The sequence below is a fragment of the Eulemur rufifrons genome, chromosome 21 (assembly GCF_041146395.1).
Source record: "Eulemur rufifrons isolate Redbay chromosome 21, OSU_ERuf_1, whole genome shotgun sequence".
NCBI classification, from domain to species: domain Eukaryota; kingdom Metazoa; phylum Chordata; class Mammalia; order Primates; family Lemuridae; genus Eulemur; species Eulemur rufifrons.
In genome coordinates this window covers 15,069,166-15,091,525 of record NC_091003.1, presented here as the reverse complement: position 1 = coordinate 15,091,525, position 22,360 = coordinate 15,069,166, and the positions used below count along the sequence as shown (strand labels likewise).

At 50.7% G+C, this 22,360-nt stretch overlaps 1 protein-coding gene across 3 annotated transcripts in view; it reads right to left on the bottom strand.

The window, feature by feature from the left end:
- UBE3B (ubiquitin protein ligase E3B) overlaps nt 1–22,360 on the bottom strand; it is a 48,529-nt gene that overhangs the window by 6,209 nt on the left and 19,960 nt on the right. For all 3 annotated transcript variants that reach the window (XM_069497394.1, XM_069497395.1, XM_069497392.1), the window contains 13 exons: nt 21,497–21,660; nt 20,180–20,347; nt 17,193–17,364; nt 15,451–15,569; nt 14,726–14,840; nt 13,836–13,935; nt 10,912–11,031; nt 6,271–6,447; nt 6,031–6,141; nt 5,193–5,330; nt 4,787–4,852; nt 2,918–2,976; nt 197–379 (listed from right to left, as the gene is read on the bottom strand). In XM_069497394.1, the coding sequence (XP_069353495.1) occupies nt 197–379; nt 2,918–2,976; nt 4,787–4,852; nt 5,193–5,330; nt 6,031–6,141; nt 6,271–6,447; nt 10,912–11,031; nt 13,836–13,935; nt 14,726–14,840; nt 15,451–15,569; nt 17,193–17,364; nt 20,180–20,347; nt 21,497–21,660 (1,692 nt within the window). The remainder of the gene's footprint in view (nt 1–196; nt 380–2,917; nt 2,977–4,786; nt 4,853–5,192; nt 5,331–6,030; nt 6,142–6,270; nt 6,448–10,911; nt 11,032–13,835; nt 13,936–14,725; nt 14,841–15,450; nt 15,570–17,192; nt 17,365–20,179; nt 20,348–21,496; nt 21,661–22,360) is intronic.

Below are 22,360 nucleotides of genomic sequence, written 5' to 3'. Positions count from 1 at the left end.
CCAGTCCTCAGGACCTGCGTCCACTTCCCAGCTTCTGAGCAGACAAGTGGTTGAGCTTTTACTCCAAAGCAGTCAGCCAGCGCTCTGGGGGGAGGTGGACGTCTGGAGAGGGGCTCCCAAAACAACTCCCCTAAAGGAACCCAGCGAGGGCGGCAGCTGGCTTTCTAGGACTCTACCCGCCTCACCCGCCCCTTACTTTAAATCTTCCAGATCCATCTCAGCATTGTCGCCGGAGATGAGACGCTGCAGCTCCGGAGTTGAGAACATTCGGATCCAGTCGGGTTTGATGATGGAACGGAACCCGCTGATGAGGGCGGCTGTCTGGTTTTTGATTTGCGTGTGCATGCGGAAATGCGCCATCAGATGGATGTAGCTGATTCTGTTGCCGGCAAGGAAGAGAAAAACAACGGACATTAACAGGTCGGCGCAGCCTGTTAGCAATGGGCTGAAAGATGAGTCTAGTTATTTCTGAACCATTTTATTAAAGACACAAATAGCACAAGAGCATGTCACCAGAACAATGACAATGAGGACGAGGATGACAGCGCTCCTGTGTGCCACTGTGAATGTGTTAAGCCTTCAAGGGCATTACCTCATTCCCTCCTCCCCAAAACACCCACAGGGTCATACATCAGAACAGCCCCCTACTATGTCAGGAATCAAAGTGAGACATCCTCTAGGTAAGAAGAGGACCCTTCTTAGCACAGAAGGTGCTTTCTGGACTTTCATTTAACCTCATCCTTCTGGACATGAGCCAATTAGGATATAATTCAGTCTTCCAATAAGCTCTAAAGTAGAGAAAAATTGCTTCATGTCAGAACTCTAATCAAAACCTTCCTAATCTAGACCAAGAGTCTAAAACCACGACAGGGCGGCCCTGCCTGCAGGATGCTTTAAACAGATGCAGCCGGTTGGTTACGTGTGGGTTCAACGGGGAGTCACAGCAACAAACAGCTCCAAGCAGAGTCTGCTGGGTCTGCGTTTGTGGCCGCGATGACCTCACCCACAACTGCACAACATAACGCGATCCTCCTGAGCGGCCTAAATACATTCCAATGAGCTTGTTAGCATCGCTCATTTCTGATCAAATCATTTACTCAGAGATTAAAGAACTTGAGCCCAGCCCAGGCACGACCCTCAGAAATTACACATTAGTACAGTACAAATAAATCTGTTTTACCCCACGATGCTCAGGTCCAAGTTGGTGACCTTGAAAATATCCCTATTTTAAAAAATTATCCGGCAGCAAATCTATACATGAATACATTCGAATATGAATTTTTCTATTATTGCTACTCCTCCCATGTGCTCTTTGAAGCAAGTTACTAATACTGCTCTATTTTATGGAGAGAGAGAGAGAGACGGAGGGAGCGAGAGTGTACGGGAAACATTCAACACTCAGGAGGTGCAAGATCAAATGTCACTCCTAAGGAGCGGGAAGCTGGCATTGCCAGGCCTGTGAAGTTAGTCTGTCGAACTGAACACCCTGTCTTTACCGGGGGGTTTTACGCTATGAAAGTGTAAGAGTTTGTGAAGTGTGTTTCCACAGAGGAGGTTTCAAGGCAGGAATCTCCGGCGCAGCCTGTGCCGACCCGCCTTCTCTGGCCGCCACACACAGCAGCCAGTATGGGTCAGGAGAGGGAATGACTTCCTACCATCACTCCCAGGCCATGACACCTAAGATGGGGCCTCTCTCGGGCTGGCAGGATTCATGTGACATGTCACATAACCAACGATGGTGACTATCACTGCGGCATTTATTAAGCCCCTCCTTGGACCAGGCCAACATTCCGGAAGGTGTTTTATACACCTCATCTCATGTGCAGCCCTCCCTCCAAAGGACTGGTCACAGGTCGCATGGTGGTCAGGACCAGGACTCACCCCTGCTCTCTGACCCCGAACCGGGCCCTCTCTATCCGCCTCCCCCCGCTCTCCAGGCAGCTCCTCCCGACCTGTGCTTGGTTCCTTCCAAGTTTTCCAACTAGCACCCTGTGGCCAAGGGGCAAGGCTGGCATAACTCAGTCATGATGAGAGCAGGGTCTGTTCTTCTGACTATTCTGACAGTTCAAATAAAAAACTTCCCAAGCCCGCAGACTGACTGCACCGCCCGACCCGAGAGGAACACGATGCTCGGGAACACTGGACTGTGACGTGCATCTGATCCAAGTGACTCCCCAGGTGGGACTGAGCCCTCACCTGTCATAAAGAGACTGATGTTCCGATTAGCAGTTCAGATGCTCGGCTGAGCCTGGTGGCAGAAAACTGACAGACTGACAGAAAGGCTAATGTCTACTCCTCACGCCAGGTTCTGCTGTTTTAATTAGTTGACAGTAGGGCCGGGCAGAGACAGTGCATTGAGAGGTTTTGCTTCTGGGGACCAAAAGGTTGACATTTATGATAGATTCCTAAAAGCCCGTTATCCGTGACAAGAGCTGCTGGGCCTCAGAGTCTCTCCAATTCCCCATGTCTAAGTACCTCCGTCTGGGGCGTTTGAATTCATCACTGTGTCGTCTCAAGAACAGTGTTTGATACAACTGCCACATGCTATCATTCCAAAATGACCTGCCCCTGCAAGGTGTCTTTCCGCCTCCGTGCCCTCCGGGCTCAGTTCAGCGTGCCTGAGTGGCTCCGAACCCATCTGTCTGCATCTGGAGCCGTCATTAAATTCAAGAACCCCGTGGCCCGACTGCCTCTGACCTTAGAAGTGCTACTGCAAAAAAAATAAATGGTCAATTCTTATTTTGCAAATCGAATTTAATACAATTCCGGCCTATGAACTGTAACCAGTAAATTCCATTATGATATTTATGGCCTCTTTCCACTTCAATCTATCTTAATAAATTCTCAACGTAAGCCTGGAGAGCCAGAATGAAGTCTTTTCAAGTGGTGACCTTAAAAATCTAATTGTTCTACTCACTTATTTTCATTTGTAACAGGAATGGTCTTCCCTCCAGGAATCAGCTCGTGGCAAACAAGCTGGGGGAGAAGAAGGGGAGTAATTACTAGAGACGGTTCTGATGGGGAGATAAAACTTCCCGAAGATGAAGGGGCCTGCCGCAAACGTTCGGGATGATGATGGGATTAAGAGGGGACGTGTTTGGGAACAATCACTTTTCACGGAAAGTCAAGGCTGAAATATCAACCAGCAGACCCTGTGATGAATATGAAAGGTTTCCTTCTTAGCCAATCTGTGTTTAAACATTTGTATGAAGGCTTCAGGGTGTCGTGGAAGGGAATGTGTCGGCATTTAGGAGCAGAGCGGGACGGTTAAATGAATGTTGGTACATCTGGAACACTGTGCAGCTAGTTAAAAATATGATGAAAATGTGTATTTGTTGAAAAGGTGGGGAAAAAAAAGCAGATTGTATAACAACATGCGTGGGACGGTATCATTTGTGCAAAAAGCAATCACACGCATGCCGGGGGGAAGAGTCCGGAAGGTCACAGGCCCCACACGAACAGGGGCACCCTCCAGGCACTGGCCTTGTACGTGGCTTTCACTTTCGTCTTTATGCTCATATCATAGCTGAGTTTTTTGTCGGAAGTTTTATCATTTTTATAGTCGGGAGAGAAATTTAAGTAAGTTAGGAGGGAGGCTCAAAATCTGATTGATTTGAAAATTCTATAAAATCAACTGCTCTCCTCAACTTCAAAAATGCTTCTGTGGGTCACCTCAAAATTAAAGTTCATATTAATAGAAATTCTATTAATATGCTGTAACTCTGTGGGTATAGATAGGAAAAACAGTGACCTCCAGTCCCGCTGCTGCCGACACCCAGGGTGGCACCAGGGGACTGCAAAGCTGAAAGGGCCCTGAGGAGTCACCTGGCCTGATGTTTCCCATAAGGGGTTCCAGGGAGCACCTTGTCTGCAAGCTATGATTTCGAGAACATTCTGTGGGACAACGTTCTTTCTTTGAAAGAAGAGTTCTGCATCAGAGGAGTTGGGGACACTGGAGGTTAACACAACAGCGTTCAGTGTCCTTCTCAGTCGTTACGTGCCAGCCTGCTTGCTGGCCTTCCAGGAGGATGGGCCACGCGGGGCTCCCAGTGGTGTTTGCAGACTGGTCCCACTGAGGATTCACGTTTGGCAGGTGGAACTTTTTGGGGATAAGGAAAACGTGGCTCAGGGAGACTGAGTGACCTCCTAGAGGTGAGCCACGCCCCAGCCCAAGGCAGCTCTGTGCTAAGGAACTCCTGGTGCGGTTTCTCCCAAGCAGCCCTCGGTGCACGCGCACACAGAGGCTCGCGCAGGGACCTCGGCGGGGACGCAGCCGGAAGGGGGGGACGCTTTAGAGAAAAGCCAAACACCGTGGGGGAGACGAGTGGCTCCCCGGATTCCAGGGCTGCGCTTCCTGCTCTGCTCTGCACGAGGAGCAAGAACAAGGACAGGGTCCTGCTGGAGGTACTTCTTGGGTGGCTCCTTCTCCTAAGCCATAATCCTCCGTTTGTAACGGTTAATCCTCACCATGGTAACGAAAAGCAATGTTACGAAAGGGGAATTATGCGATAAAATGCGATATGAGCAAAGCAGGGTCTGGGTGGGAGCGCTCCGAGGGGCGAGCAGGCAGAGGCTGGGCCAGGGTGGAAGGACAGGCCGGTGCCCTCCCTCCTGCACGGTGAGAGGAAGAGGGTGGGCCAGGCGGGGAGGGGGACGAGAGACCAGACAGACAGACCCACCCTCAGCTTGCGGACCTGTGTCCCGGCAAAACAGCAAGAGCAGGGCCGCTCTCAGGAAGCCCACGGCGGGGAGGGGAAGGGGCCCTCAGCCAGCGAGGCCAACCTACCTGGCCCATGACGTCCTCGTCGTAAGACAGAGTCAGGCCCAAGTCAGCGATGTCCCCGTCGTAGCGCTAATGCAACAGAGAAGGGGAAAACGTGGGGGCTGGGGAAGACTACCTCCTTGAGGAATTTTACTCTCCCCGCCCCGGAGGAGCCGCTGCGGCAGGGTTAATAACCATGGCTGCCGTACGGCTTGAAGCAAAGGAAAAGGCCACTCGTCCCTTTGAGGAAGGAGCCTGTGCAGATCCGTCCTGAGAGCCCACAAGGGGATGTGGGGGCCTGCGGCGGCTCCAAGGAGGGCAGGAAGGAGAGGGTGCGTTAGGTGCAGGACAAAGGGGAGCCCTGGGGGCCTCACAGAGCTGCGAGTTCACACGGGTGCCCGGCTCGGCTCCCCTGCCGCTCCGCACTCACCTTGATGGAAGTGAGGTTTTTGTAGAACTCCGAGTCCAGAGAGGGAAGCTCGTCCACTGAGCTGTAGAAGATGCTGTGGTGGTGCCCGAGCAGCTGGCTCAGGAAGAAGGACGCGAAGGGCACGTCCACCACGATTCCCTGTAGAGGAACAGTTTCCATTGCTCGGTCCGGGATCCCCGACGCAGGGCCTGGAGCGGGGTGGCTCAGGCTCCAGACCGGCCCCGGGGTGCCTCTGGCCCCTCCTAAGTGTTCAACGTGGAGAGCAAAATCTCCCCTCCTTTACCAAACACAAGCGGGTGCCTCCCAGGGACAGCACAGCCTAGTGGCTATGGGCACAGGCTTTGGAGCTACGCTGCTCAGGGGTCCGATCCCATCTCGGCCACTGCCAGGCCACGGGCCGTCAGCTTTCTCATCTGCCACCGGGCACAGCACCAGCCCCTCAGTTACGAGGACTGAACGAGTGCAGTACTGAGCCCCCAGGATCAGTGCAGCCGTGGGGGATGTGTAGACGTGTGCCACTTAACTAGCGAATTCTGCCCACTTAACTAGCAACAGGACTCTGCACAAGTGACCGTTCAAAGCCTCGGCTCCCTCATCCCGAAACAAACAGGACGGCAGCAGTCACGTCACAGGACTGTCGAGAGGATCCAACGAGATGACACATGCAAACCGCCTAGGACTTGTGTGCCCCAGATCTTGGTTCCCGCCCCGCTTTCCTCAATCGTATTCTAATGACAGTTTGTTTACACGGGTGACCTGATCACATGAATGTATACGCAGGAGCCCACGGTGCCTGCAACATTTTATCTCACGTGTCTCTGCTCCTTAACATGCCTACCTCGTACACGGCCTTCCCCAGCATCTTCCCCACGAACTCGAAGAGCTGCAGGTAATTCTCGTGAATGTAGGACGTGGGTGAGGGGTACAGCCTCTCGTCCCCGCTGGTCGTCTGCGAGGCAAAAAGACGGGGAGAGGCAGAGAGGTTAAGGGCCTCGTGATGAGTAAGCCCGGCTCTCACTTCTCATCTGTCACCTCGAATGTGGCTACTGTCAGCCCCGTTCTCGCTCCCCTGACACACCGTGAACAGATTGAGCGCCGGGTCGAACACCCGCTTGATGATCTCTTCCAAGAACTCCTTGAAAACGCCGTCTTGATCGATCCCGGCCTCGTCCACCCCGAGGTCGTTGACAAACTTCACGCGGATCACGCCCTTCATGGCGTGCTGGGACAGCTGCCGGAGCTGCTCGTAGCCGTCCTGCCGAGGGCAGAATCACAGCCCGTTAGAAACCAAGGCCTCCTGCATAACTCAGGGCTCCCTCCTCAAGGTTCCTTCTCCCCGGGGCGGCGCTTTCCCACCGTAACCACTAAATGTGCAAGTCAGGACACGTGGGTACGTGACAAGAGCAGTTCTCACCTGCTTTTGAATGAGAGCCTATTAAAAGGGAAGATTCGTCTTGGGGATGTGACAGTCTCGCTCCTTGGCAAGGGGAGACTGACCTCAAGAGGACGCAGAGCAGTGAGCTGGGGAGTTAGACAAAATGAGTCATGACGAGCTCTCGGCCATCAGACAAAGGATGGAACAAGCTGGTGCAAGATGGCTCTCTCTCTATGCTAAGAGTATCATTTAGCTCATGGAAAAAAAAAAAATCAAGCTTAGGGAACACTACAAAATGAAAATAAGTACCCCCACCCCTCATGTCCTGGTGCCTTTCCCCAGATCTTGAAGAACCTTAGTCTTGCTGAGGAATTTAGGTTCTATCTCGAGGGCAATGGGAGCCATGGCAGAGTTCAGACAGGGAGCAGCACAGCTGGCTTTCTGCCTGGGAAAGATCTTTCTATCGGCAGCAGAGCAGAAGGCTGGTAGGAGCCAAGGCAGGAAGCAGAGAGACCAGGGTGCAGGGGTGATGCCAGGCCTGGGCCTCTGGCTCGTGGCCAGCTCTCTCGGGATGCAGCCACTCAGCCCGTCTTCCTTATCCAGAACTCAACGCGCACAGCCCCTGGAACACAACTCTGGAGTTCCCCTACTGAATTATCTTGCTAAGTTTGTCTTCATTCTAATCTGTTGAGGTGTTCCTGGCTTCCGATTCTGCCGTCTAATGTATTCCTAGCATTTGGGGTGCTGAGGTTTTTATTTTGGAGCAGCGACTATAAAAAACAGTGCTAAAGAGGACATGGCCCAGCAGGAGAGGCCTTGTCACCAAGTGAAACTGATGTCTTTACACAGTGTCACAGAATGAGTCACAAATCAATCCTACCACCCTACTGAAGCCAGGCCACATTTCTCCCTTTCAGCTACAACTGCAGCACTGTCACCTGTTTTGCTGACGTTAGACAGACCATCACCGTAGCAGCCACTCGGCTACCAGTCTGGTCACCTTGTCACAAAGCAAATGACCAACGTGCCGGTACGGCGAGACCTGTTCTGGGGACCCCTGCTGCCTTCCCGCCAGGCTCACTTAGTGGTCCGAGGGACTGTCCTATGGTGCCTCTGAATCTTACTCAGGGGTGAGGCTCCAAAGCCGGTGAGCACGGGAAAAATGACCTCTGAAGTCCCCTGAGTCACCTGTAGGAACAGGAACACGGTTCTGTGCACATAAACCTGAAAAGTACTTTTTATGCACATAAAGTTTGAGAACCAGCAAGTTAGATGGGGGGGGGAGGGAGAAACAGGAAGTCACCATGCAGCTGTCACCGCGTTTAAACCGCTCTGTCTCAGTTTAGGATGATTCTCTTGGCACCAGTGGAGGACGGGCGGAGAATTCCAAGTGCTCCCCTTGCTGCAGGATTTCCCCCACTCGCTTCAGCCTCACGCCTCCCACCGTCACACACAGCAGGACACGCGTCTGTGGTTACTCGGGCCGGACCGCACGGTGGGTGTGAAAGCACTCGGTGGACTCGGACCTCAGTCTTGCTTTGTCAGCTCCACGTCGGCCTCTTCTTGCAAGAGTCTGAAGGGGGACTTGCTGCCCACCTCTCCTGCTGTGCTGCCGGCCCTCTGGAACGCGTGTGGCTGTGCGAGGAGCGTGCATGTCTCCCGGGAAGGTGAGCGTGAGCCCAGCCCTCCTCTTCCCCACCGGGCTTCGACGTGCAGACACAGAGAACAGGAAGCTGGGACAGGGAGGCCTCGCCCAGGCCCGCCTCTGTCACTGACACCCAATCAACCCTGATGGAGAACCAAACTTCTCTGGCCTCAGTTCTGCCTTGGACAGGGAAGAGGAAAGGGTTGAGGGTCCTTCCAGTTCTGAAATGCCACAGTTCCAGCCCCAATTCACTTAACTTCCTGGGAGGGAGAGCCTTCCTGCAGGACTTTAGACCAACACCTGGAAGCCTAGTGCAGAAGCACAGCCTTCAATTCAGACCACAGGGGAGGAAACAGGATAAAAGCCCAGCAGCACAATATGCTTCTGATATCAGCTTGTGGATGCCCCCTTGTGTCCAAATCAAGCAAAGGCCACTGAGCCATCATGTTCTAATAACCAAAGGGACCATAAGAACAACTGAGGTAACTGAATAAAGGACCTTTTCCCCTTCTCTAACAGAAAGTAAAGAGGAAAATGGACTTCCCTAAAACCTCAGATAGATATCGCTCCTTTGTTGTCCCTGAGGGATGTGTTTTAAAAAGGAGGCCCATGTGAGCCAGGCGCAGTGGCTCGCACCTGTAATCACAGCCACTTTTGGAGGCAGAGGCAGGAGGATCACTTGAGGCCAAGAGTTCAAGACCAGCCTGGGCAACACAGCAAGATGCTATCTCTAAAAAATTTTTAAAAATGAGTTGGGCATGGTGGCACACGCCTGTAGTCCCAGCTACAGGGGAGGCTGAGGCAGGAGGATTACTTGAGCCCAGGAGTTTGAGGCTGTAGTGAGCTGTGATCACACCACTGTACTCCAGCCTAGACAGGGTGAGACTCTATCTCTAAAAGAAAAAAAAATGGATGGCAAGTGAATTTCCCCTGAGCAATGACACTTGAGGAGGGCGTCAGTGGATCCTGCCACTGTCAGGAGACACCACAGTCCACACCACCCCAGACTCTTCCAGTGAGTGCGTGCTGGCCACCGCTGAGTGGTATGATCAGCTGGGGGACCGGAGACTTTGAGGGACAGGGAGGTGCATCCAGGTCGACTGAGGAAAGTGCTGGAGAAGGGAGTTTCCATAACACATAACACAATTGGGCTTTTTTTTGTTCTGAGTCAAAAGCAGAAATTGGAAACTGGTGGCCTATACGTTGAATTCGGTGGCAAGATGGGTGTAACCTGACCTTCTAGGCGCTTTGCAAAATTTAATTAGTTCACAACATGGAAGATCTGGGGATTTCATACAAAATTTGAAATTTGGGGCTTCCCTTAAAGACTCACAGCATCATAGAGCCCATAGCTCCACATGGCAACTCAGGAGGGGCTGGAGAGGGGGCCTTTTGGGGGTGCTCTTTACTCACCCACCTTCTCCACTGCTCCCCCGGGTGTCAGTTGTCATGTATCAACTCACTCATGGGGTTGCTCTTAAGTAGAGGTACACAGACTGAGGGCGATGTCTCAAGAACAACGGGAGACAGCAGCGGAAGTGGATCCCTACGTTTAGCACTCAAATAAAACGCTCCTGCAACAGGATGTACTCAGCCAGCTTCACTCGTTCACGTGGCCTGCAGGGCCCTGTGGGCACGTAAATTCCTCATGCCCACCTTGCAGACCGTCAAAAACATCAACTGTTCAACACACGCTGCACAGTTCCGCAGCTGTCGGGGTCGACCACCAGCGGCCAGGGGAAACTCGAAGGAGCTCCCCGGCAAGGAGCGACGCAGACTCCGTGCTAAGGCAGCGCGGCAGAGGATGGAGAGGGGTGGGGAGGAAGGGCTGCGGCTGGTGGGTGTGGCTACAACCCACGACTGTCTGACACTGTGGAATATACCAATGAGAAACTGTGGCTGGAATGTGATAAACGTCTAAAGTGCAAACGGGGCAAACAGTCAAGACAAGCCCCTCCTGGGCCTGGGGCCTGTGGCTCAGACACCAGTTCCACTGCCGGCAGGACCAGTGTGCAGGGGCAGGCTGTGCACTGCACAACCCTGGGAGGCTGTGGCGTGGAAGACACAGATGGCCTAGGTTTATGGTGACCATCCTCTAGCAAGTCAGAGTCGTGTTCTAACAGAATCAATACGTTATGACAATTTTCTGACACATGAGGATAGGGTACCTATCTCTAATTTACATAATGCTGTCATACAGCGGTAACCCCAGACTACGGGTTTGGCTAAGGTGGGCCAAGCCGCTTCCCTCGTATCTCGTGTTTCTGTCGACAAAGAACCTCTGGCTCTATGATGAATGTGTTTCTCTGTACGGCAGTAAACATAACACCGCCAACTCCACCTACGCTAAACTCACAGTTGGGAGTCCGGGCAAAGTGCCGACTGGGACCAGCGGAGCTTGCACAGACGTGAGGATGTCAGTGAGGCTGTAACTGGCAGTTCCCGCCCTCGCAGGGGCCCTCCCGGGTTTGGAACGAAGACACCGAGGGTCGCCAGCACTGAGGACACATTTAACCAAGCAGCTATTCAGAGCAGTCAACGGGACAAATGACCCCTTTCCTGCTCCCAGAGCCTTCATTTCAGACTTTTTAGATCACGGAGTGACAAGAACAGGTCGGAGGCAATGTATCATCACTAAACGGCCTGCGCTTTACAGAGCACGCTTCTTTGTGGTAGAATTCCGAAGGCCTCACACTCACCTCCAACATCCGGGACCGGCGGATGGTGATGTGAGTGACGTGAGGGGAGGCCGAGCTGGTTTCCACGAGACCCAGTTTCTCCTTCTCCTTGATGACCATGTTTCGGAACAGCAGAACTCTCTGAAAAGAGCAAAGGTGGGACCAGAAACAGGCTCAACAACAGATGATTCCATAAAAACACCCCACAAAGCCACTGAAATTCACATCACATGAGATCCAACCAGAATGGGATGCCTTGATATGTACGGTGAGAAGTACATCCGAGTGCTACCTCTGAGAACAGCAAACACTTCCCAAACACTTTTGGGAATCAGAAATACAGCCCAATACGTGCCAAGGAAGGAATGTTCCAGAAGGAGTGGTCTGGCTGCAGCTATAGTCCAGCTAGAACAGTTCAGGAGAAAATCATTCTCCTCATTCAGTCAATAATCCACCGTAAGAACCTGGCGGCAGAACAAGTTACAGAGGCTGCTTTATATAGCTGTGCCTGCTTTAAAGGAAATCAATATTATGAATCTAAAAAACAAAAACATTTCAAAGATAATTTTTCCCACTGTCAGAAATTTTAAAAATGATCCTACAGAATAAAGATCCCTGACCTTTTCATCTGCCTTCTCTGTGCCTTCAAGCCCACCACAGTCACGCCAGTGATATTTCTCCATTATTGCTTGAAAAGAACCCTTTCTTCTGACTCTCAAGATTCTGATAAGTCCCTTTAGGAGAGCAAGACCCTCTGCCCCACCCCACCACCCTAATAGCATTCAAATAAAGTCGGCCAAATGAATACATAAATCCAGCTGTTTTTTAAAAAAACGGGAATCTCCCCCAAAGTCAAGAGCTTTATTAAATACAAATAAGAACAGTAATAATGACAATAGTAATAGGGTTAACTATATATGGGGCGGGCCTAGTGCATTTTCATTTAATCGTAACAGAAGCAGCAATTGCCGATGGCCCCCTGAGAAGGCGGATGCAGTCGGTGGAGGAACCATCGTTCAGTGCAGCGTCTTAAGGTGGCTGGTTTACAAGCCTGGAAATGAGGACTGAAATACTCTGCATGGTACAAACACTCTGGGGGTTCCAGGGCCACATGCGAGGGAGAGAGCGGACTAAGGACCCAGCAAGGGAGGCTGTGCCATGAACGCAGGGTGCCCCTGTCACTCCCTACTGCTGCGGGACCTTCGGGAACAGGTACTTAAGTCATGTGGGGCTGTGTGGTGCACAACACAGCTGCTTCCTGTGACCCCCAAATCTTTAGCGTGATCATCTGAACAAGGGGTGCTGTTCTGCAGAACATGAGGCGGCGCAAGAGGAGATTCACATCTGAGTCAGTCCAGTGGGGTGGGGACAGCAGAAGACACAGAAGTAGAACTGCAGAGACAGGGGTGACCACAGGGAGCCTGGACGGGGCTCTGGGTTTCCACGGTGTGTGGAAGAGGGTTCAGGGCAACCTTATCCAGCTTCCAAGGGCTGAGAAACCTCAGCGACTGTAGTAGACATCCGGATGAGGATCACTGTCCCCGTCTTGCAGCTGAGGAAGCTGACTTGCCCAAGGTCACAGAGCTAGTGGGCAGAGGGGCCAGAGTCAAATCCAGATCCCACACAGGGACCACCACACTACACGGCCCCTGCTCACCTCACAGTCGGGGGATGAGTCGCAAATCGACGGGTAAAAGCAACGTAAGAGAGAGAATGAGCCAGGCCAGGCTGAGGCTTTTAAAGAAAGGCATTCTAGGCCCCCACTGGAGTGAGACCAAGAACAAGGGAGAGGCGCAGATGACATAATGTAATGACGAGAGAGAGAGAGAGCCTATTACTCTCCTGTGTGCGTAACAAGAACGTTTCAGTGGCAGAGGGCAGCACACACACCATTAAGAGGGACATAAGGCCTGAGATGGGAGGAGACAACAGGAAAGCCCCAAACACTCTGAACACGCCAAGCCTCAAACACTCCCGCAGGACCTGCTGGCGCAATCACAGGGAGCAGGACAGTGGCCGGGGGACCAGCAAGGTCCTATTTTCCCAAGGGAGGGCATTTTATGAGCCCAGGACAAATAGCCTGGGTGGCAACCTAAAGCAAAATTCCCCAAAGGAAAACATGGTGAGGATGAGCACGCAGCCTGGAAGCCATTCCAGTCCATCTCAATGGCTCCCAGAGTCTCTTATTCACAGGTCCCCTAGTGTCTCAGGGACTGTTTCCATGGCACTCCTAGGCCAGAAGAAATCCCTACGAGTTCTGTTTCTTAAGTAGTTAGGTCCTAACAACTTAGAGTATTCATGTCCTAAGAACTTAATAGCTGTGTTTTACAAATGCATACACATTGAAATAGAAAATACTTTTATGTCATTCTTAAAACTCAGCTTTGCAAATAGATCATTGAAAAGAATGTAGTGCAATCAAACATTGAAACAATGTACCTTTAGTAGTTCACATAGCATTTTTACTATGTTCCTTTCAAAAATTTAAAATACCCTGAGGCAACACCAGGCGCCTCAGCGTCCTGTTTGTGAGGTGCAGATATACAGAGTGGGGGTCCCAGACTGTTTGTTAAGGGGATGCTATGGCCAAAGGCTGAATTCACAGACACACAGGTCCAAAACAAGGTGCTGCGTTTTAAATCAGATGCCACCACACTGGATGAGGCCCAGGAGATGCAGGGCTGGATGCTACTTTGAACGAGGACTCGCTGGAGGAGCTAAGAATGCCACACTTGGAAAACAGGAGACTCAGAAGGCCAGTGGGCGCCAGACCCGCAGCCCCAGTGCTTAGCGTAACACCTGCCATGGAGTAAGAGCAAACTCCGTTTCCGTCTGCTGAATGAATGATCTCGTTTTGTCCTTTCCAGTTGCTATAGTAAAGACGGGAAGTCAGGAACCACGTGGCGGAACAGAAACGCCCACCGGGAGCCCTGGGTGCAACTCACGTTTTTGTGAGGAATGACATGAGGGATATACTGTAGGATCAACTGCGCCCGTTTTCTGTCCTTGTCGAGTTCTTGGAAGAGCAGACTGGGTCTGAGATCCCTTAAGAAGACAGACATGGGTTTGGGATAATTAAAACAAGAAAACCACATTCTAGTGCAGGATTGGCAAACTATAGCATGTGGGCCGAATCCGACCTGCTGCCTGTTTTTGTCAAGTTCGACTGGAACACACCCGTACTCATTCATATTCATGTATGCATCTCTGTCTCACGGCTGCTTCTGTGCTGCAGAGGCAGAGCGAGTAGCTGCAACAGACACTTGTCTGCTCCGCAAAGCCTAAAACCATCTGGCCCTTTGACAGGGAACCTTCGCCAGCCCTGCTCTAATGCCACAGCTTCAACAGTTGCGTAAGAGTTGACATGTCACTGATGACATGCTGACGTGCTCTTCTGTTTAGCTGTTGTAGGAGGATTCCCCAACCCCAGACTCCAAAAAAACCTAAAAGCAGTTTTTACCCTGCTAATTCTGCCGACAAAAACTGCCATTTAACTATTTTACTTTGTTGCTCAGCTCCGCTGAAAGACCTCTTCCCAGCCTGGATAAGACATGTCTGCGAAATATAATCTGGCTCTGTCCCCACTAATTAACTCTAATCATATTTGGTGTAAATATTTCTCAACGGAAGCGACTGCCAGGTCGCAGCAGAAGCATCCTGACAGGTGCTTCACAGAACAGCAGCTCTTTACACAGAAACAGATGAAACGAAGGAGAGGGAGCAAGTCCCCTCCGCCCTAGAACACGAGCCCTGGGCACGCGGGCACCTCTGCTGTGGGCGGCGTGACGGGGCAGACTCCGGCTTCCATGAACCCCTGCCCACCCCTGGTGCTCACCTTCGCAGCCAGTGGTCCTCGGGGGCGAAGCGTCGCCGGCAGTCTCGCTCATAGAGCACCATCAGCCACCCGTGCACAGACTGGAAGAGCTCCAAGGTCTCGCCCTTGGCGGTCTCTGTGGGGCAAACAGGAGAGTCACACTCAGCAAGCGGAGTGAGAAGCGGAGAGGAGGGCGGACAGCGCTTGTCTGCCACAGTCGGCAAGTCCTTGATCTCCCTCACTCCGAATTTCCTGCGGAACCAGAGGAATTACGAGGCACCCTGGGTACGTGCTGAGCGTCTGCGGGGCCTGAGTATCTCTCAGACACCATCGCTCATGCCACCTCCCGCTAGTGTGTCGTGCAGAGGACCTTTTCCATCTAAGGAGCTTTGCACTGAGCAATTGGAAACACCTCGGGAGGGACTCTCAGTTTGGAGTGTGAACTGACACATGTCTTATCTTCATGGGAATCAACTTGAAGAATCAAAAGGAGACGCAGAGCAAAATCAATCATCATATACATGCAAATCCTGAAGGACGCCTGGGAGAGTGAGACTTTATCACCACGCTACTATCTTAAGAGGTCAGAGAGTGAAGAAATAAGACTTCCAATGATGTGAATGAATAAATGTGCATCTTCTATTAACTTTAACAGACAATAAAGCAAAGAATCAGTTGATGCGACCGACTCCTTGGCCTCCATGGGTGTAGCATCAGTCCAATGGTGGCAGACACCTTTACCTTACCTACGATTCCGTCCCAGATCATCTTAAACACAAAGGAGTTCAGAAAAGAGGAGATGGTGACCAGCTCTTCCAGTTTGAATGAAATTTGTTCTTCATAAACCTCAATGTCATCAAGGATCCTAAATCAGACAGAAAATTATTCAGAACATCCCACTGTGAAAAGAAATGAGACCTGGACTGCTTAATAGGCAACATGAACAAGATTAAGAAGCAGGCTCTATCTGTTAGAGATAACTTAATGTGAAATTTACAGATAAAATGATATGATGTCTAGGATTTGCTTCAAAATAAACTAGGCAAGGACAGCAGGTGGGGGTTTAGATGAAGCAAAACTGGCTGTGAGTTGGTAACTGTTAAAGCTGGTGATGGGCACATGAGGGTTTGTTATATTAATGTTATTCTTTTCACTTTGTATGAATTTGAAATGGTCCATAGTAAAAAGTTAAAAAATATAATTAAGAAAAAAAGCAGCTCTACTCTATATTTTTCTTATTCATAAAGCTCTAACTGTGACACTTTTCCCTATTCACGCCTGCATTCATGCTTAAATGTCAAGGAATTTTGACCGAGAGTGTGTTTATTGAAAAAAACTGTTCAATCTTCTTCCCCATCTAGGACAGACGCTAGTGACACTTGGTAGGAACTTGATAAGTATTTGTGAGTGAACAGATGACTGTTTGAAAGGGCATATGAATAAACGAGCCATTTAACATACAGCTCTATCTGAAAAGTTCCCGAAACCCCTCCACGCACTAGAACATGCCGTACTCTTGGCTCCCCCCTCACCCAGCGGTTGGTCACCAGCAGCACCAGGCTCCTGCTCCCGCCCCAGCTGCTCAGTGAGCCCCTTCCTCTGTGACTGTCACCCAATCTGCCACCCATGTGTCCCTGATCCCCTCCTGCTAATGTCTTCTAGCCTCAACATAATTGCCTGAGGTCCATTCTGTCGTATAATTAATTCTTCAACAACCTTTGGGGAAAAAGTGAAATTAACAGAATACCAAATACACAAGCAGACACATACGCTTAAAAAACAAAGGAACCGCTCGGGACTAACATTTGGTTAATTTCCCACTCTGTGGCAGGCACTGTACCCAGTACTTGACATTCCTTTTCTCATTTACTCTCCATCAGATTAGTAATATTCTCTCCATCCTAATGGGGAAACTGACACTCAGAGAGGTTAAGCAACTTGCTCAGGGTCAGCTTGATGATAATAACAGCCAGCAAGCACTGAGCTCTTCCTGTGTTCTGGGACTACGCTAAGCACTTTGCATGATCTCTTTTAATCCCCGAAGGGTAAGTGCTATTGTTACTGCCAGTTACAGAAGAGGAAACTGAGTCACAGAAGGGCTGAATCCCTTGATCCCTTGCCCAGGTGTCTCAGGAAGAGGCTCAGCCAGGGTTTGCACCCGGGCTGTCTGATTCTGGAATTTCCCAGGAATCGACCTAGCATAGCAAGGAAATGGCTGAGCTGCGGTTTCAACCCACCCCCAGGAGACCCTCGAAGCCCACACTCAGCAGTGCTGACCCAGCTCCCCTGAAGAGACAGGAACAATTGCTGAACACCTGTGGTGTGCCGCCCACCTTGTAAATGTTTCCTTGTCTAATTCCTACAATGTCCCTCCACACAGGTGCACATGTATGCAGTAATCACATCGGCAATTACTTCCTCAATGACACTGTAATCTGGCCTCTCTGAATTCTAGGAAAGGGATTCAGCCCCACAAAGGTCCACCTACGTGATGAGGTGCCGGGAACAGTCACAGAACAGCATCAGCATGGCCAAGAGCTGCTTGGACTCCTCGGTGTCGTTGTTCAGGCATTCCAGGAAGAGCCTCAGCCCTCCGTGGGGCCCCAGCTCACAGATAAACGCCCACAGTTTGGGCAGCAGGTCATCGAGGTAAGTGAGACCTGGAAAAGGACAGGAAAACCCAAGCTTCAGGTGGGGGCTCCGTCTGGCCGCTCGTTTCTCCCATCCAGTGTTTATGAGTGAACATTTAATGTGCTAGAGAAGGCGGCGGGATTGGCAAGAAAAGCATGGTCACCATGAGAACAACAAAGATAATAACAGCTACACCATTTATTGGGTGCTTCCTCCGTGGCCAAGTCCCTTCTGAGTTCTGTGCATGCATTGTCTCCCTTCTGCCTTGTGAAACCCAATGTCATCTCCATTTTATAAGGGAGGAAACTAAAGCACAGAAGTTAAATAAATGGCCCCAAATCACACAGCCTGTAAGTGTCAGAGTCAGGAAAAGAACTCAGGACTGTTTGACTTAACATTTATGTTTTCTTTTTTTTTTTTTTTTTTTGAGACAGAGTCTCACTCTGTTGTCCGGGCTAGAGTGAGTGCCGTGGCATCAGCCTAGCTCACAGCAACCTCAAACTCCTAGGCTTAAGTGATCCTACTGCCTCAGCCTCCCGAGTAGCTGGGACTACAGGCATGGCTACCATGCCTGGCTAATTTTTTGTATATATATATTTTAGTTGTCCATATAATTTCTTTCTATTTTTAGTAGAGACGGGGGTCTCGCTCTTGCTCAGGCTGGTCTCGAACTCCTGACCTCCAGCGATCCACCCGCCTCGGCCTCCCAGAGTGCTAGGATTACAGGTGTGAGCCACCGCGCCCGGCCCATTTATGTTTTCAATCTGCACATTTTTTCTGGAAAGGGCTAAAGAGTAAATATTTTTCTGCACTGTGGGCCAGAGGTCTCCGCTATTTAAATTAAATTAAATTTAGCAGAGTTTGATTGAGCAAAAAACAGTTCGCCAATCCAGCAGCCTGCAGAGCCAGAGGAGGTCCAGAGAGCTCCGGTTAGCATCCTGGCCAGGCGGCACATGGACAAGACGGAAGTGAGGTGCAGAGACAGCTGGATTGGCTACAGCCTAGCATCTGCCTCATTTGAACACGGTGTGATCAGAAAGCAGCCCGTGCTGCTGTGATTGGTGGAGACTCAGCTTACTTGTTATAAGAATACTGAACACTACTAAGTCGGGCTTTCAGTTATTTATATACTAAGTTAGGCTGCAGTTCCTAAGGACTCAAAGTACGAAGAGGCATTCTCAGGCCAAATTTAATTGAACACTGTCACAACTACTCAATGCTACCACTGGGACACGAAAGCAGCCACAGAAAGTACGTAAAAGAACACGTTTGGCTGCGTGGCCATAGAAGTTTATTTACAAAAACAAGGAGCGGGCTGGATCTGGCCCACAGGCAGCAGTTCGCTGACCCTGTCTTAAACCATCTTGCGGGACTGCCACATTTAGCCATCTTCCTCTCATCCACTATTATTCTACTTACTTTAAAAATGGGAATGCAGGGAATGACCACAGCAGAGACGCTCTGAAATATCACACAAAAATTGAAGCTTGGGGAAGCCAAGGTGACACAGAGGACGTGCTAAGTCTGCTTCCTGACGGCCACAAGGACTGACACACAGGCTACATCCCTTGGCTGATGCTCCCACAGTGTCCTCAGAGGCCTGCTGGACACCCCCACCCGCGTGCCCCACAGGCAGCTTACACTGTCACAGCCATGGCACAACAGATTCCCGACGGGCCCCACCCCCCAGCTGGGTTTCCTCAGCTAAGAACATGGTGCCACCATCCACAGAGCTGCTTGGGCCCCAAATCTGGTATCATCTTGGAAACCTTTGGTCCTCACACCGCCAAATCCAATCTGCCAATGAGACCCTGGCTCTAAAACACACCCAAAGTCCTCCCGCCTCCACCTCCATCGCTACTACACCAGGCCAGCGACTCTCAACTGGGGAGGATTTTGCTGCCCAGGGGGCATCTGGCCACGCTTGGCTGTTGCAACTGGGTGAGAAGACGCATCTATGAGGAGGGGCCAGGGGCTGCTAAACATCCTACAGTGCACAAGACAGCCCCCCGGCAACAAAGGACTATCTGAGAAGCCCTGCTCTAGTCCAAGCCAACGTTGTCTCTCATCATGCTCACGTTCACAGAGCCCATCATCATACTGAACCTACCTTTTACATGCTTATTGCTGGTCTCCCTAACCTAGAATTAATCACCTTGAGAACAGAGACTTGGCTGTCTTGTTTACCTCTTTATCCTCGGTGCCTGGCACATACAGGTACTCTATAAACATGTGAAGAATGGGTATATAAGTGCGAAAGTGAGAAGTGTGATTTATGGGGTTTTTTTTTTATATTATTATTATCATTATTTTAGATAGAGTCTTGCTCTGTCACCATGGCTAGAGTACTGTGGTGTCAGCCTAGCTCACAGCAACCTCAAACTCCTGGGCTCAAGCAATCCTTCTGCCTCAGCCTCCTGAGTATCTGGGACTATAAGCGTGAGCCACCACACCCAGCTATTGGGGGTCTCACTCTTGCTCAGGCTGGTCTTGAACTCCTGACCTCAAGCGATCCTACTGCCTCAGCCTCCCAGAGTGCTAGGATTACAGGTGTGAGCCACCACGCCCGGCCTTTTCCAGTTTTCTATTCAGAAAAAGTAACTTTTTAAAAGTAAATTGTACTTCGTAATTGGGTAGGAGCAACAAGATGGAAGTGCTACGACTGAGGTTACCTTGAACTATTTACCCGAGGTGTACCAATCTCTAAGAACAACAGCTTAGAAACACCCTTCCTCAAAAATCTATTTTCTGAGTCAAGGAAGCCAGAAAAAAACAAGTATCAACTTTTTTGAAGACAAATTGCTCGATTTGAGAGATGGAAGACGCCACCCCAGGGCTGCGAACCTGTGAGTATCTGTAGCCGGATCTGGGTCAGCGTCGTCAGCGAGGTCTGGTAGAGGACGCAGATGTTGCAGACCTTCTGGACTTCTGCAGAGTCAACGCGTCTGCCCCCGACAGGCCTGAGAATATTCCGGACTGATGTAGACTTTTGAAACGCACGTTTTAGGATATCTGGCATGGAGAAAAGCAGAAATGTGAGCGGAAGTTCAGCCGTATGACAAATGCCACCCTGGAAGGGGAAGAGCATTTCCGTACAGTTCCAGATTTACAGCCAGGGCCAAACAGCGGGGCAGTTGCTCTGACTCAAGAATTTCTTTCGCATAAGTCAGAAAAGCATTAACGATAGGTTTTCAGGTGTAATTCAAAGACCTCTTCACAATATCCAAAACTTTCTCAGAACAAGCCAGGCATAGTCAAATCTTACATAGGATTCTTGTACTCTATCACCTGATTTCAGTCTCCACAAAGGTAAAAGTTCAGAGGACTATATTATATTAGGAGAGGGGGACAAAGGTAGGGGCCCTGGCTGAGTCTCCATTTGCTGTGCTTTTAGAGGGAAGTAAGGCTTGACAACCTCAAATACTGAGACTTGGTTTTGAAGGGCATTCTGTGTTTGCTTTAAACCTTCCCACTTATATCCTACTGGATTTACATTTGCTGAGCCTTTCCTCACTGCTAGCTATGAGATAAGAGCTTTGCAATTCACTTAGTAGAAGAAAAGCCACCTCAAAACTGAAAATTTGCCATAGGCAGGGAACTCTACTGAATTGTGTCAGTGGCATTTCCTTAACTTTCATCAGAGGGGGCAAGAACCTTTCTATGGAGCCATCACTGATGCTGCCACAGGGACGCTGCTGACGGGGTAGCCTGGTCTGTGACTCGGTAGCCCTTGGTTAATGAATCCCACGTGGGAGATTTATTTTAAGACTAAGAACTCAGAAAAGCTCTACTTCCCCTAAGAAATGAGAAGAGAGAAAGGGGTCCAAAAATCCCTTTTCATTTTGGCTCCTAGAAAGTTCACAGCCAAACTGAACTTCAGAGACAGCCACAGTGGCCCTCGTGGAACCTCTATCTGTGGATGTTCTTCTGTACACGTGATCTCGATTTTGATCATCTATGTATATTTCCCTGGTCCTTGTTTGCGATTCCTGTGCATTTTCTGTCACTGTTTTGCTAAATGTGAGCTTGATCTAGGCAGCCTCAGAATCTTTGTGGGAGAAGTTAGGGCGTCCCACAGTGTGGAACATCCATGCAGGGAGAACCGTGAGCTGTACGTCAGCCAAGCAGCCTCCCGGGGCCAGGCCTGCTCTGGCCACTCACTCTTCACCGGAAGCACATTCTGCGGGGACGGTGGGGGCACGTGGACTGGCTCCGGGTTCTCCAGGAGCTTCTTGCTCAGGATGTCGCTGAAGAAGATCCGGATCAGAGGCACCCCCCACAGAAACTGCAGCTGTTTGGTGATCAAGTGCATCGACTCGTTAAGGCTAGGAGAGAGCAGAGGAGACCAGGCCGTCAGTTCCCACCTGACGCAGGGCCAGGGCCAGCCCACCCAGCTCCTGATGGACCCTTCCCTGGGAGAGACAGCCAGGGCCTGCCTCTCAACATGGCAAAGAAGATTGAAAAAAAAAAAAAAAAAAAAAAGTGAAACCAACAAATTGTCACTGAGGGTCTGGTATATTGAAGGCACAGACTCTACCCTGTCTGCCAACAGTGTTCCTGCTCTCCCAGGTCCCCCTCTCATAACAGTCTTCTCAGAGACACCAGTCACCCTGTCGACTAAAGCTACCTCACAGCCGGCCTGCAGGTGTGGCCCCCACATCTAGAAGGCTCGACAGCTCCCTCAGTGTTTCCCTGCCTCCGGCGGCTTCTCTCTCCAGTCCACACTGTGCCCCAGAGCCACGCACGTTCTTGAAATCTGCCATCGTGCCCCTCCTGCTCAAGACCCTACACTGGAACCCACGTCAATCTTCACGTGGTAACAGCCAGCACCGCCGGGCATGGCCAGGCCTGCTCCTAGGCCCCTGCGTGCGTCATCTCACTCAGTCCGTCAAGGCAACCCTGCCGGAGGACCATGGAAATCGTCCCCACACTTCAGACAAGGAAAGCGAGGTGAGGCGAGTTGTCCAAAGTGCCTGGAAGAGGAGGCAGTGGGGCTGAGCCCGGGCTGTCCGCTAAGGTGCTTTC